Raw genomic sequence first — 13,004 nt, 5'->3', positions numbered from 1 at the left:
CCCGACAGACAGATGGGAGGAAACAATCGTGCTCAATGTGCGTTGGCCCCCCAACAGAGGGATGAGCAGGTGCTCATTTCAGCTCTCTCACTCTCCAAGGAGTCCTCCTGCAAACACAAGGAAGGCCAGACTTGATAGCCAGAGAATTTCTGAGGTTACAAAACCTCAAATAGTAAAACAATAAAACCACTTAAAGGCCACCTTTCTGCAAGCAAAGGGAGACCGAGCCCCATTATATTTCCTTTTGCAGGTCACCTTGGAGTCTAGTCTTCAGTACAGTGGTCAGGACTATGTTCGGTGAACTGTTCCTCCTGTGGGGCTGGATGTCTGCCTTAGACAGTTCTGCTGGGGGCACATGGGGCTTTGTCCCTGGGTACTGAGATATCCTTTTATGTTTGTAGAAGCACACTCATTTCTTCCTGTGCTGCGTACTGCTTGACTGTGGTTCCTCTTCTGTTTCAGCCTGAAAGGATAGACCCCAGTGCATCCAGACAAGGCTATGACGTCCGCTCAGATGTCTGGAGCTTGGGAATTACGTTGGTATGTGAGTGCTTTAAACTGTATTCTGTGGGACAAGTCTTTCTTATTGGGCAGCATTATGGGCTCACTTTAGACAATAGTAGTGTTGGTCAATTTTCTAAAGCAAACGCACTGTGGTGATATCCAGCCCGTCTGCTGTGAGCGGAGTCAGTGGGGTCTGACTATGTGACACTCGAAGCCCACCTCTGCTGTGAACAGGGCCTGGGGGGCCCTGCCCATGTGATGCTCCCGTCCCAGCCCACCTCTGCTGTGAGCAGGGTCTGGGGGCGAGAGAGGGGGGGTCATGCCCCTTTGCACTTGGAGATGAAAATAGACACCTCCTAGAAGTTAAATAATTTGTTAATTCCCTGTACTGATGATGGCTTTCCTGAATCCTTAAAGTCCACACTTAGCTATGGAACTGGAATAACAACTTGCAGCATACAGATAAGAGAGCACGAGGAAGGGCTTGGATCTTGAATGCTGTTTTCCCTTTGTGGCGTTCTAGAGGGCCATGACATCAGGTCTGCCTAAATAACCCACATAGCAGCCCTGGCTTTGGGTGGACCTTTATTACTCAGAAAGTTTCAACCAGTTCTTGATCCCACCCATTGGCCCCTCTCTGGTTAACCACACTACTGCAGTGTCTGCATCCATGACCTTGGAAAGCACTATTTCATTCCACAGGAGGGTGGAGCTGGTAACATGGGGAGTGAATAGTAAGAAGCAACCAGAATTTGCTGACCCTATCTGTAGAATGAGCTACTACTAACATGCTCTCTTCCCCGGCCCTCAGGTTGAAATGCTCATTCTCTCGTTCTCCCAGGGTAAAATGTTCATGCAGCCAACTGTCTCTAGGACACTAAGAAGCTGGGGTTCATGTAAGGGAGGCTGGCTAGGTCTCCCTCACCCTGTGTGTTCCTTGGGCATCTGGGGATGACATTTGCCTACCCTGTTGGAAGGAGCTCTTTGTGTTACCTGCGCTGTTGCTGTCTCTGCAGTATGAGCTGGCCACAGGGCGATTCCCCTATCCCAAGTGGAACAGTGTATTTGATCAGCTGACACAAGTAGTAAAAGGAGACCCGCCACAGCTGAGTAACTCAGAGGAGAGGGAATTCTCCCCAAGTTTCATCAACTTTGTCAACTTGTGGTAAGCGTTTCAAATTGATTTAACTTATATGGAGTATTTTAGGTCTGAAACATTAGAGTGACTCCAGGAGCTGCACAGTAAAATCAATGTGTAATATTGAATTAAGAACGAAAGATGAGCCAGCCTCATTCTCCCTCCCCATGCCAAAGGAGCTGGCAGTTGAACACATGCACCCCACGCTCTCCCAGCTGCATAAATCCCACCGCACCGACATCCCCTCTTGCTTCGGTTGGGCCCTCCACATGGTTACAACCGGCTACCTGCAGCGGGACACACAGGAGAGAGAGGCAAGGGCTCGAGAAGCACAGCTCTATGAGCAGGGGAACTATTGCAGGGTGACTGCAGCCCCCGCCACAGCCTGTGTGGCGTGCACTAGCTGTCTCTATGTCCTTAACACAGTCATTTGTCCTGCTCTGACCAGTGCTGGTCACCTGCTCTAGAGGGTCCAGGTGAGGCTCCCTGGCTCTCCCTGTGAGTCCTGTTCTGTGGGCTGACATTGCAGGCTGGTGCTCTGCTAGGGCTCCGGGTTCATAGCAAACCTCAGGCAACCCAAAAGAAAATCCCTTCTGACCTCGGCTATGCTGCATAAGGGGACACTGTCTGTGTTGCTGCATTTACCACCTTAGGGCAAAGAAGAAATGCACGGGGGAGTGTCCACAGCAGCCTTTAAACAATCCATTAACTCAGGCCCAAAAGACTAGTGTAGACAGTTCCCCGTGGGGGTCTTCCCTCCTCTTTGCCCCCAGAGCTTTGTCTTCAGGCCCCTGGTCTTGTTGAGTTTCCCTCCCAGACTCACTCCCGTGCTTTGTTGTGGGAATTGCTGAGCTTTGTTGAGGATTTTGCTGCCACCTGCTGGTCCCTTGCATGACTGTGGTGTTTTCAGTTGTTGGTGATTGGAGGGTCCCTGTGGGGTGGGATGTCTGTTCTCTCAGATCCTCTCTGCCAGTGAGGTGACCCTGGTGCTCCCAGCATGGTCCTGGTGGACACTCTGCGTGTACAGACTGGGGTTTGGTTGCAGCCCCTCCCAGCTAGCGATGGAGCAGGAACTCCTGGGCAAGGGGTTATGGATTTGGCAGCTCTTTTTTCTGACACATCTCTGCAGGCCCCATTTGCCCTCACTGTGGCAGGGTGAGTGTTTGGTGCTGTTGCTCTGTAGTGTCTCTTTGCAGGGCTTAGTGGCATCTTTCCAGCACTTTGAGCGTGTGTGGGTTAAGAATGGTGCCCTAGGTGGCCTGCCCAATATGCCTCCTGAAGAAATGGCTCTGGTGCCCAGCTGATTGGGGCTCTGGATATGGCGCAGGGGCTCTGCACGTTGCATTCTCACATCATGCACATGGGCAAATTCTGCCCCGGCATCCCTGGCCCTGGAAGGTCCCCTGGCAGTGGAGCTGGCAGACACCTCTTGTGCAGCTTGGAGCCCAGCTGTGCAGTGTCTCCCTGGGTGCCAGCAGGCAGGGGCAAATGGGGATGGGGGAAGCAAGCCATGGTGACATTAGAGGATCTGCTCCTGTGCCCCTTGGCTCCCTCTCCTTCCCGCCAGCCTGGGAGACAGCATCAGGAGCAGCTTGAATAGGAGGCAGGGTGTCCCTCCCCACAAACCCTGCGGCTTCCAATGGCTGCAGCGTCTCTCTTTCAGGCATAGGAGATTGGGGGGACAGGAGGCTGTGGCAGAAGGTGTACCGGGTGAATCAATCAGTAGGGTCAGGTGCAACTGGGGATTTCAAGGAGCATGGTGGATACTTCTTCCGACCCTGTGTTGGAGGGAGGATGCTGTGGGCCAGCCATAATGATCTGTCTGACTGGGGTTCCAGGATGGTGGAGGAGGGGGACAGGAGACGCAAGTTCATGGAGGATAGATCGATCAGTGGCTATTAGCTAAGATGATCAGGGACGCAACCCCATGCTCTGGGTGTCCCTAAACCTCTGACTGCCAGAAGCTGGGACTGGATGACACAGGATGGATCATTCGATAAATTTCCCTGTTCTGTTCATTCCCTCTGAAGCACCTGGCATTGGCCACTGTCAGAAGACAGGATACTGGAGGGACCATTGGCCTGACCCAGTATGGCTGTTCTTATGTCCCTAAGCCTTTGGGCAGGGCTGTCTCCTCCGATGTGGTGTGTGCAGCTGATGGGGCCGGGCACAAATAATCAGCGGTACTAACACACTGCTGCTCCCCTTGGGAGGGAGCACATCAGAGCTACAGGAGCCTGTGCAGCATCACAGCCCGTGCAGCTTCCCATGCCATCGCCTGTGCCCAGCCTGGGTACACAGGCTGGAGGAGTGGATCTGGCCCAAAATGCATCAAACACTTCCCCCTCCACCCTAGGACATGTGCCTCCTTTCTGTGAGGCCTTCGTCCTTCCTCTCTTCACTTGTGTGTTTATTTTTTTTTTTAAACCAAAGAAATTTAATTGTAAAATAAAATAGTGACTGCAGGGCACCTCTGAAGAGTGCACCCGGCCGGGGACAGAGCCTCGTGGTGCTGAGTGGGCTGTAGCACACAGTGACAAGGCACACACGCAGGAGGGGCAAAATGCTCTGTGCAGAGCTGAGAACCCACAGTTGGTTTGTCTTTCTGATCTGGCCTGGTTAGTCACTGCCTATGTTCTTCTTGTGCTTTGACTACAACCTCGCACAGTGACCTTACAGCCCTGGCCTCTGCTTGTCCACAAGCACACCCAGCCTTCCCAGGGACACCAGATGCTGCTTCCTGCAATTGTGTCCCACCCCTGCCCCAATTGGCAAGGTGATAGCTCTGAGCAGTCAGTCCTTCAGTGTGCTGGGGTCTGGGAGATGGACCCTGGTGATCTAGGAACTGTGTCGAGTTCACTGGTCAGCCTCCAAATGGCTCTTGGAGAGCAATAACTTTGGGCCACATTGGCACCCCTGGCCCAGTTAAAAGGTCTTTACCCAATCGTCAGCCTCTGGAGCTGCCCAGAGCCCTAGTCTGGAGGACGGGGAGGGTGTAGTTGATATAAAGTGTAACAAGGCTGTGTTCCCTAGCAAGTGCAGGGTTCATTGTCCTCTGACTAGCTGCTGAGGCTCTGGCTCTATGCACATACTGACCCTCCCAGCCTGCAGGATCCATGGAACCGCCTTGTGTGGGTGACTGGAGCAGGTCACTGACCTCGTGTTTGTGTGTCTGGGATACGCCTCTGCAATAGGAGCCTGAGTGTCTCCCTACAGTGAGTCCAGTGGGGGTTGTGGCAGAGCTGCCCTGATTTCACCCTGGGATTAACAGCTCACTTAGCCCTGGTCTACACAGTAAACGTACGTTGGTATAACTACGTCGCTCAGGGGTGTGGAGTCGTTATACTGACCGAATCCCTGGTGTAGACAGCACTATGTTGCTTCTCTCATCAACGTAGCTCCCACCTCTTGGGGAGGTGGATTAACCACACTGACAGGAGAAGCTCTCTTGTTGGTGTAGGTAGCGTCTTCACTAAGCGCTACAGTGGCACAGCTGCACTGGTGCAGTGCTTTAAGTGTGGACAAGCCCTGACAACGTGCTTCCCCCACTGTGGAAATGAGGCGAGTTTAAGCGTAGGGGCATATTCCAAGAGCCAAATTCTTAGACTCTGGACAATAGTCTGGTGGTGAGTGGGGCTATCAGCATAGCTAGCCGGGTCATGGGCCCCGGATCTATGCAATGGGTTCAGTTTCATGTGCCATACACAGCTAATGTTTAATCTCTTTGGAATGTGTTTACAAATCTGCCTTTTCCTAATCCTTTTTCTGATTTATTAGCCTTACAAAGGACGAATCCAAAAGGCCAAAGTATAAAGAGCTTCTGGTAAGTGTTGAGGTGTTTGAGTGGGCGGGCTGAAGGGAGGGAATGATTGCAACTGTTCTCTATTGCCTGATATCAAACAGTGGGATCAAGGCTGCATGTTTATGTATGAAAGTGATGTTTTCTCGTGTGACCGGTATAGTGTGGGCTGTAGACCTGCAGGGAGCTATCTCCTTCAATGCCATTATCCTTCCTTCTGCGTGGAAAACTGTGCTGCCCAAGGAGCTGCATGAAATAGGCGTAGAGCTCCACGAGCAGCTACAGGGATTTCCTCCTCTCACGTTTGAAGCACAAGATGGCTTCCAGGTGGCATGTCCACCCAGGACTTGGCATCCTGTGGCAAAAAATCCCCTGCACCCCGGGCACTGCCAGAGTGACAGCTTTTCCGTAAAGGAGCGTGGATCCCAAGGCCCTGGCTCAGAAAGGTATTTAAGCACATGCCTAACTTTAGCCAATTGTAATTGAAGTCAGTGAGAGGTCTTCCTGCTAGGCTCATGCTTACATACCTTGGTGAATCAGGGCCTAAATTCTGAATAAATCCATAAATAAATCCACTTAAGTGCCAAGTTAAAAAGTCCCCTGGAAAATGGCTTGTGCTCCCCCTGGTGGCTGTGCAGCAGCAGTTCACTAACCTGCCAGTCCTAGGGAGTTCATTGATGCACACAGAGGAGCTGGAGATGGTGAAACTTTTGTTCAATGAAACTTATGTAAATGTCCACTCACTTTTAAATCCTGGGCGATAGTCAACATTTGCCACATAGTTTCTCCAGGGGTGGAACAAATAATAGGAGTGTAAGGAGCAAACCAGCACCCCCTTTCAGGTTAGTGGTGTCAACACTCTGCAAATGATCATATTATAGCAAATCAGCTAACTGAACTCAGGTTAGACCAAATTAACACGGCACTGTACAGGGGTTCAAACAGAAATGTGCCCCCCAAATACCACCCTGGCCTGTGGTCCTCAGATCTCGGAGCTCAGCAGGCTCAGGTCCTGGCTGGGAGACACTGTCAGGGATCAAATAGCCGCAGTGCGTTCAGTGCTCTGCAGCCCTCAGGCTCTGCCACAAGGACAGTGCAGTCACAAGGCTGCACACTGTGGGAGGGCCCGAGGAAAGTGTTGTTAGCTAAAGTCTTCTCTGCTCCACAGTTAACATTCATGTTGGGGAACCTGCTAAAACTCCAGGTTCTCTTAACATGGCTGTACCATGATTTGGGGATGTGTGCACAGCAAACCAAACCACAGCTGCTACAAGTGGATTCTTCTCCCTGAGGTAATTGGAGAGCAGACAGTTCTCTCCCGCAAAGGAAGCACAGGTTGCTGCAGAAAGGGCTGCAGATGACTCAGTCGGTGGCTGAGCCAGTGCCAAGCCACCATTCCTGAAGTCCTGCCCAGCAGAGTGTTGGGACAGTAGCTGCTGGAAACTCCATCTCCAGATGGCAAGTCTGGCGTAGGAAGTCACTAAGGATCCCATGCAGGTTCTCAGGAGGTGGGGATGGTGCCCTGGTCCCAGTCCCATTTGGCTAATTACATTTTTCTGGAATTCCCTCGCCAGTTTCATGTGACTGTGTCATCTGTGTCACTCCTTGGTCTGCCCAGGGCTGCTGAGCAGTCTAGGGTCCGGGAGGGTGAGGAGCACAGGGACTGATGGAGACCCCAATCAGTACAGATCATCCCTTCCCACAGAACTCTCAGTCTCATCACCTTGTTAGTCACTGGTCCCCCTGCAATGCTGTGTTGGCTGTAGTCAGTGTGGCCTTCTGGATAGAGCACTGGACTGGGACTCGGGAGATCTGGGTTCTATTCCCAGCTCTGCTGCTGGTCTGTTGGGTGACCTTGGGCAAGTCACGTCCCTGTTCTGTGCCTCAGTTTCCCCATCTGTAAAGTGGAACTAATATTGACCTTTTTCATAAAGCATTTTGAGATCATATGGAGATACAAGGACTAGGTACTACAGTAGAACCTCAGAGTTACGAACACCAGATTTATGAACTGACCAGTCAACCACACATCCCATTTGGATCTGGAAGTACGCAATCAGGCAGCAGCAGAGACCCAAAAAAAAAAAAAAAAAAAAAAGCAAACAGTACAGTACTGTGTTCAATGTAAACTGCTAAAAAGATAAAGGGAAAGTTGGAAAAAGAAAGATTTGACAAGGTAAGGAAACTTTCTGTGCTTGTTTCACTTAAATTAAGATGGTTAAAAGCAGCATTTTTCTTCTGCATAGTAAAGTTAAGTTCCAAAGCTGTATTAAGTCAATGTTCAGTTGTAAATTTTTAAAAGAACTGTAACGTTTTGTTCAGAGTTATGAAGAACCTCCGTTCCTGAGGGATTGGGAACTCTGAGATTCTACTGTATTATTATTATTGTTGTTATTATTCCCACTTCACTACTTCTGAGGCAGAATTTCCCAACCCCTGGCAACATCCCATTGTAAGTTACCCCGGAAACATATTGTAATTCATTATATTGTCAGTTTAAGAAATGGAGTTCCCTTCCTTTAAATGCCATCAGAGCAGGTTGTACCTGGAGTCCTACGATGTAACCACCCAGCCCCCACTGTATCTGGGAGCAGGTGAATCCCTGTGCTGTACCAGTTTCTACTGGGGCCTCAATTTTATGTCACAAAAGTGAAACTAACTTTATTGTTCCCTTTTTGGCTTCCAGAAACATCCCTTCATTCTGATGTACGAAGAGCGCACAGTGGATGTGGCATGCTACGTCTGCAAAATCCTGGATCAGATGCCAACAACTCCCAGCTCTCCGATGTATGTTGATTGACACTGCTGCTTCATCCAACTCTAGATAAAGGGCTGAGAGAAAACAAGCTGTAAAGAATTTTCATCACATATTGCAGTGTTTTTAATGCTCGCCCAGACACCATGTGCAATAATATTGGTGTTATTTCCATCCTGTCTGTATACTATTGTCACATATAAAGTGCATCCCTGTAATACCTGATCACACAGTGTTAGTGTTGGTCAAAGAGAGACCTCGTCTTGCTCTTTTGTGGACATATTCATGAAATGTGGAAATAAGTACATTTATTTGTTGACCGTGATTGGATAGCACCTAAAATTCATTTCTAGACTCAAAACTTGGAGACTTCTCAGCGGCTACTGGAAAGATTTTTCTCTCAAACTCTTCCAATTATTGTTTCAAGTAATAATAATAATAATAATAAAAAAGTTAGGCGTTGTTTGTCTGAACATAATGAGACTTTGCCTGGAGGAGGAAGAACTTGCATAACCAACGAGATGCGTTGCCTCCTGGAGTTGGAAAGGCAAAGGAGGATTTTATTCTTCACAAAGTGCAATAGATTTACTGTTATGAAATTCTGTTGCTTTACAGTCGTAGTGTATTTTCTGGGGACAGTGCTCAGCTGAACTCCCTGTTAAAGAGAGATCATGTTAAATATAGTGAATATGTCTTTACCAAAAATATGTTGCATTGAAAGATGCTAACATTAAAATATTCAGAGATGAGACATAATGTATTCTTCTCTCCTTTACCAAGCCAGCCACTCTTCATTATAACTAGGTGTCCTGTACATTGTTACCTGCTAAGATAAGACCTTTGACCTGAAAAATTATTAAACTACTCAATTGAATTTAACCCGCTTGTGACCTGATTTATAGCTGCACGATGCTCACTAGCTGGCTTTGCTTTTACTCCAAAAAGTGCAGTGTATAGACTCTACAACTGTTTTTGATAAGCCACAATTTAATCAATCTTGTGATTATTCAGTAAATATTTATAATTCCTCTCCTGTTCCAAAACCATAATCTAGCACCTTTTCACAGACCACAAGGCACTCCTTATCAGTCTAGTATCTGTCACAAGACCAAATCTCTATGGCTTTGCCTCCAGCCACCTGTATCCAGGACTAGGATTGAGAGCCCTTCTCCTCCAACTTGGCTGTGGCTATGCATACTGCTGCAAATAATATACTCTGTTTAGTTTGTCTGATATTTCATTCATTTTTTTGTGTGTGTGTAAGTTCAACCTCTTCTGTGATTCTGAGTGGCCCTAATTATTGTATTCAGGTCCGAATTGCACTTGAATTGTTCAGTGCACACTGAAGGTCTGGGTACCCTGGAAATCAGATTGGCCTTTTAGCATCCAAGATGTGCTGTTCTGGCCAACCGTTAAACTCTAGAGCTGGTCAGCATTTTTGAAATTTGGTCTCTTTTTTAAAAATGACAAATTTCATGAAAACATTTTGATTTTTTCAAAATGTTACATTTTTCAGAAATGGTTAGATTGCAAATGACAAACTAGTGCGTGTGGCTGGGCCTGGAAAAGAGTTCCCAGTTTTCATTTTGTGGTTTTTCAATTGGTTGGCCTAGCCACTTAGTGGGGTTTTCTCAAAATCAGAATGTTCCATTCTCATAAATGGTTCTTGGAAAATTTGGAAAACAAAACTTGGAGGGTTAGAAACATAATGGGAAAAGCTGCCGCATTGCTGGAATTCTTGTGGAATGTTTCCCCACTTTTCAACTAGCTCTACCAAACACAGAGGCTATGACAAGACAGCTGGAAAACAGCACCCAACCCCTATGCCCTCCATGTATTCTCAGCTGAGAAAGGACAAAGCAAAGTCTGTAACCAAACAGGAGCACTATACTATTGCCCTTCACTCACAGCACTTCTCCAGATTCTTCAGTGATGTCTTCTTGTGTGGCCTTGAGGCATGGCTCTGTTCCTAGCTTGCCCAAGTTAGCTGTCCTGAGCAATTGCTTTCTGATACTGCCAAGTGTTCACATCCAGACATGTTGGGCCTGCTTCTCTAGGGCACTGAGTGTCTTCAACTTCTACTGAAGTCTATAGGAAATCAGGGTTCTGAGCCCCTCACAGGCTCAGGTCCATTGTGTATTGTATTCCTGAAGCCCCTGTCTGTCATGTGTGGCCAGAACATCATGCAGGGGTGAAAGCTTTGCCCCTCTATGCTGGCAGACAAAACCAAATTCTCTTAATCAATGAATTGGTTCCCTACACCTTCAATTAATCAGATAAGACTAACTTGAAAGTATTAGCCATGCAAAATATCAAGAGAGCAAAACATGCTGTCATCTAATCCTGTCCTGGCATCACTATGGTAACAAATTTCCCCCTGGACCCTCACACTGGGAAATTTCCACCTGTTCACTTGGCAAATTGCAGTATCCGTAGCCATCCCCTGCAAGCACGTGTCGCCCTGCTCCCTTCCCCAACCCCATCCCACCATCCTTAGCAGTATCGTCAAGTTTCCATTCAGCCAATGGGAAATGGAGATTAGATGCTTTGAATTCCCAGTGTCAAAGCCAGGTTCAAAATGTGCTGTGGCATGGATGGCTGTACAGAAAGGCAAATCTAGGATGTTAATCACAGGTTGTTATAAACTATTAAGGGTGCAGCATTTATTACAATGTATCTTTATTTTTTTAAAAAAAAAAGGTGTATAGTGTTCAGAAGCTGTGAAAATAGTGTAAGAACTGTACATTGTGAGCGCTGGTTATTTTTCTTGTACCATAGACAAATGTATAAAAATGATCACGAAGCTGATGTCCAGGGGTGTTGCCTTGTTGTCTGTACAATGGAGCTTGGTAACGTAAATTGCTTCAAAGAGCTCCAGAATATTTTCTCCTATATTCTGGTTTGACTTCCTCCTCCATTTAAGATATTATACATGGAATCGGAGTGCCTGTGTGAGAGTTCTATCCTTTTGCCTGCAGGACAGTTGTAATAAAACTAGGATGGGACTGTGACCTTGTTATTTTTATTTTATAAGGTCAGACACACAGTGGGGGAGATCCAGTAAACGCTATTGAAATACACAATCTCTATCCCCTTCATGCAGCTGTATTCTGGGGACATTGACCCATATACGATGCAGCCTTTGTTTCTAAATCTGTTGTCAAATAAAAATCAAGTCTCCAAGGGCTCCCCTGCTCTCTCTTCCTTCACCTACTGCGGCGGCAGGGGCTCGGCTGGTCTGGTAGTTGCTGTGTGCTGTCAGCTGTTGCTCTAAGGTTTTGGGGGAGCAAACCACACAGTTGTCCCTATTTGCTGCCCCACAAACCATTTTGCTGTCTTAAGGCACTGCATGCCTTTCCCAGGACGACAGAGGGTCAGGCCTTTGCTGTAGATCACCACTAAAGTATTGTTGCCCCTTTGGACCAAGCAATTAGCCAATATTTGGGGCCTTGCCAGGTTCTTTCTGTTTGGAGCAGAGGTTGGTAATATGAGTCAGGTCTATTCTTTGGTGCAATCCTGTACAAGGAATGTATGTAAAGTCCTGTTTCCCTGAATGCTGTAGGAACAAACAATAGGCAGTTTCCTTGCTTAGACATCCCCAGCTGCCTTTCCAGCGTGTTCCATGACCCAGAAGCTCTGCTTGTTTCTCGGTGTCTGCTCGATGTCTCCTGGCTTTCCCTCTCACACACAGTTTGTCCAACATTCCTTTAGCCCCTGCATTTGCAACCAGTCAGGAAAACCCCTCTTTTTCTCCTTGGATTAATTCTTGCTCAGGCCTTGACATGTGGCCCAGGGCCTTGGGCGTTAAAAGACGCTTAATGGCTCCTTCTATGTAGCCATAATGAAGGGTGCATAGCACATCCATTGGCAGTAACCGCATGTGTTTGTCTAATGATCTAAGACCCTAATCTGAGCCATTCGCATCTTCCAACATAATAGTAGACGCCAGTCCATATAAGGGGGCCAATTCTGATCACACATAGTTGTTTACACTGGTGTAACTCCACTGCACTGGAATTACAGCTGATTTACATGGTCCATTGTTTCATGGCAGTGATTTTAGCTGTAAATATGATTGTTGGCTTCTGCCCAGTGCTGAGTTGCCAGCCCCGCTCCATGATTCCCTTTGCAGAAGCAGACTTGCTTCTTTTCCATTCTCTTCTCCCCGTCACAGATTGAGGTCTTCCTACCCTGCCTTTCATTAAACTCACCACATGGGTGTGATCTGTGTTTTCACTCAGTCACCCTGGCTATTATTGGCAACCACACTGCTGCTGCTCTGTCTTCGAGCACCCTTTATATAGCACTGCAGGAACAGCTGGGACTCGGGGGGGGTCATCGGGAAGTTAGTGACATCGGGCTGCAGAAATAGCAGGCTCCATACAGTGAAGTTTTGCCTCATGCAAGGAGTGGGATGAGTGCCTGTCCATGCAGCAACTGGTGCAGTAAAGGCCCAGGTTCAATGGTATCTGGGGAGTTCATCTGCATCACTCCATGTTAACCTTGTGGGAGGCAGGCAGCCATGTGGCTCAGAGGGATCCTGGTCCCCTGTCGTGTTTTGCCAGCAGTGCTGGGCCCTTTCCTGATTGCTCACAATTGCAGCCTCTCCTTTTTGCTCCAGAGTTCTGCTAGGCAGCCCTTTGCTTCAGGACCTGCTCTCCGCTGTGCTCTTGGTACTGGAGCACATCAGCAAGTAACATCTGGGTACTCTGCATCCCTCTGAACTATATGCGCCTCCACCCTTCCCTTTCTTTTCTGATGAAGATTAACCTCATTCTCCCCTCAATAGCTCTCTTCTTCATACCGTT

The 13,004-nt window shown here is 48.0% G+C and overlaps 1 protein-coding gene across 11 annotated transcripts in view; it reads left to right on the top strand.

Annotated features, from left to right (window-relative positions):
• Positions 1-11,374, top strand: part of MAP2K4 (mitogen-activated protein kinase kinase 4) — a 175,269-nt gene extending 163,895 nt beyond the window's left edge. For 5 of the 11 annotated variants that reach the window (XM_074971916.1, XM_074971923.1, XM_074971917.1 and 2 more), the window contains 4 exons: positions 463-540; positions 1,521-1,669; positions 5,420-5,465; positions 8,128-11,373. In XM_074971916.1, coding sequence (XP_074828017.1) covers positions 463-540; positions 1,521-1,669; positions 5,420-5,465; positions 8,128-8,241 — 387 coding nt within the window. In that variant the 3' untranslated portion in view covers positions 8,242-11,373. Of the gene's footprint in view, positions 1-462; positions 541-1,520; positions 1,670-5,419; positions 5,466-8,127 lie in introns of all 11 variants that reach the window. The other 6 variants (XM_074971919.1, XM_074971921.1, XM_074971924.1 and 3 more) reach the window with 2 other exon arrangements.
• Positions 11,375-13,004: the final 1,630 nt, after the last annotated feature.

This window comes from Natator depressus, chromosome 14 (assembly GCF_965152275.1).
Source record: "Natator depressus isolate rNatDep1 chromosome 14, rNatDep2.hap1, whole genome shotgun sequence".
NCBI lineage: Eukaryota > Metazoa > Chordata > Testudines > Cheloniidae > Natator > Natator depressus.
The sequence above is the reverse complement of the archived record's forward strand: the minus strand, read 5'-3'. Positions and strand labels throughout refer to the sequence as shown.